The 2478-nt window shown below is 35.6% G+C and overlaps 1 protein-coding gene across 1 annotated transcript in view; it reads right to left on the bottom strand.

The window, feature by feature from the left end:
- LRRC58 (leucine rich repeat containing 58) overlaps positions 1-2478 on the bottom strand; it is an 18809-nt gene that overhangs the window by 9228 nt on the left and 7103 nt on the right. Inside the window, exon 2 of the mRNA XM_019653044.1 lies at positions 518-646. Within this exon, the coding sequence (XP_019508589.1) occupies positions 518-646 (129 nt within the window). The remainder of the gene's footprint in view (positions 1-517; positions 647-2478) is intronic.

Genomic DNA, 2478 nt, shown 5'->3' with positions numbered 1-2478 from the left:
GAAGCAACGTCCTCCACAACTAGACTGAAGAACAAAAGGACAGCAACTTGTCTGTTCCCCTTCCCCCAATTCCCCAGCATTGTTCCCATCCCCCCAATTCCCCAATAAAAATCTTAAAAAAAAAAAAAAATTGGGCGGGGGGGGATGTTTTATCATTCAGATACCCAAAAAATGAAAGATTTTAAATGCAACAAGAATCAAGATCCTTCACATTATCTCATTGGGATAGGAATGCTTCATATCAAATATAAAATCAATAAAATTCCAGAAAACCTGGGAAATCTATGCCAAAAGAATATTCTACTTTTGATTCCAGAAAACAGGCTAAAGAAATATTTTGAGGAATAAATCACATTTAAAAGTAACATTAAAAATAAATAACCCAATTCACAGCAAATCTCAGAACTGTAATTCTCATGTTATCATTTACTTTGAAAACACGTAGTTCTTTTCTACATAAAACATGTAGGTGAACAATAAACCCTACTATATACATAAACTGCTTGAAACTACTTACTGTGAAAGTTGAGGAGGCACACTTTGGATTTCGTTGTCACATAATACCAAGTAATTTAGAGAAGGCAGGTTTGCTAATTCTGGTGGGATTTCTTTGATGAAGTTTCCTCCAAGATATAAACACTCTAAACTGCAAAGATAAATGAGCAAAAAAAGAGTAAACAAAAGCTGGACAAGATAATCTATTATCTTTTATTACAGTGAACATATTTCATCTTTTCAGCAAATGTTTTACTTGGGATTTGCTATGTGCTGTAGTCTCTAGAGAAATAATGCAATCTTCAGGGAGCTTATAGGTAAGCAGACAAGAAACATCAATATTTGACAATACTATCAATAATGCCTACTGGTTTTATTTTTGTTAGTATTTATTTCATTTAACCCCAGCTCCACCACTTACCAGTGTAAGAACTTGGGCCCATTACTTATCTCATTATGCCCATTTCCTCTTCTTTATAATGGAATATTATTATTATATATCATGTAAAGTGCCCAGTGAACAAATGTGAATCAGACACCTACCATGTGCCAGGTACCATTCTAGGGAGTATAGTAGAAATAAGACCCAGCTCTTAACCTTAGGTAGCTTCCATTCTAGTGAGAAAGACAGAAAATAAATCAATGAATTTGTATATATCTTGCCAGACAGCTTTAAGTGCTATAAAGAAAAAGGGAGGTAATTGGATGGTGATGGAAGTGATGTTCTAGATAGGGTGGTCATAAAAGGTTTCTTATAAATGAAATTTCAATGGAGAGCTGAATGAGATGATTGAGTACAAATCCCTGAGGTGGAAAAATGCTTGTATTGTGAAAAAGCAACACAGCCAGCGTGGGTAGATTAGGGTGACAGAGGCAGGAAAGCGATAGTCAAATAGGTCAGAGAGGTAGCCTGGGAAGGTCAGATCAGAGGGCTCTTTGGACCTTAGTAAGGATTTTGAATTTTATCGAGTTGTGTGCTGTTTACAAGAGTTACGTTTAAAACAGAAATAATCCAATACATTAAAAGTAAAGGGACAGAAAAAGATGTACCAAGCTAATTTCTATCATTTCACATCTAGACTACTACATTAGGCTTCAGTCTGGTCTTCCTGCTTCCACTCCTCCCATCATACTCCCCTCTTCTCCCACTTCTGCAGTTATTTTCCACACAACAGCCAAAATGATCCTTCTAGAGTGTAACTCCAGTATAACCTTTAGAAGTTCTTTCAGCAAGGACCCACCATGGTTGTTAATCTTAGAGTTCTTTGTCTGATATTTTAATTTTTTCCCTCACTCATGAATAATAAATTGCTTGGTTGAGCATAAAGGTCTAGGTTGACAATTACTTTTCCTTAGCACTAGGGAGATACTGTTCCATTATCTCATTTCAGCCCGTATTACTATTGCTCCTTTGTAGGTAATCTGTTTATTATTAGCTTTTAAGATCTTTTTTCTTTATTTGAACTATTGTTCTGAAGTTTTATGATGATATATCAAGATATCAATTTAGAGAGGTCTCTTTAACTGTGAGAAATTCTCAGCCACTGTTATTTCAAACACTGCCTTTCTAGAATTCCTACTAAAGAGCAGTTAAACTTCAAAATCAGTTCTCCATGTCTCTTCACATTTCTTTCATACTCTCCATTTCTTTATCTTTTCGTGCGATGGCAATACATTCAGGAGAATGCCTCTGTAAGATCATTCAGCTGATTCATCAGCTGACCTCAGTCTACCATTCAACCCACTGAACTCATAATTACATTTTTTCATTTCTGGGAATTCTAATTGGCGTTTTTTATAATTGTCCATTTTTAAACTTCTTATTCTTTTTTTTTTTAAAGATTTTTAAAATTTATTTTTATTGGGGAATTGGGAGGATAGGAACAGTGCTGGGGAACTGGGGGAAGGGGAACAGACAAGTTGCTGTCGTTTTGTTCTTCAATCTAGTTGTGGAGGACGTTGCTTCACTGGCCCAAGTTGGTA

This window comes from Hipposideros armiger, unplaced genomic scaffold, assembly GCF_001890085.2.
Source record: "Hipposideros armiger isolate ML-2016 unplaced genomic scaffold, ASM189008v1 scaffold_8, whole genome shotgun sequence".
Classification (NCBI taxonomy): Eukaryota; Metazoa; Chordata; class Mammalia; order Chiroptera; family Hipposideridae; genus Hipposideros; species Hipposideros armiger.
The sequence above is the reverse complement of the archived record's forward strand: the minus strand, read 5'-3'. Positions and strand labels throughout refer to the sequence as shown.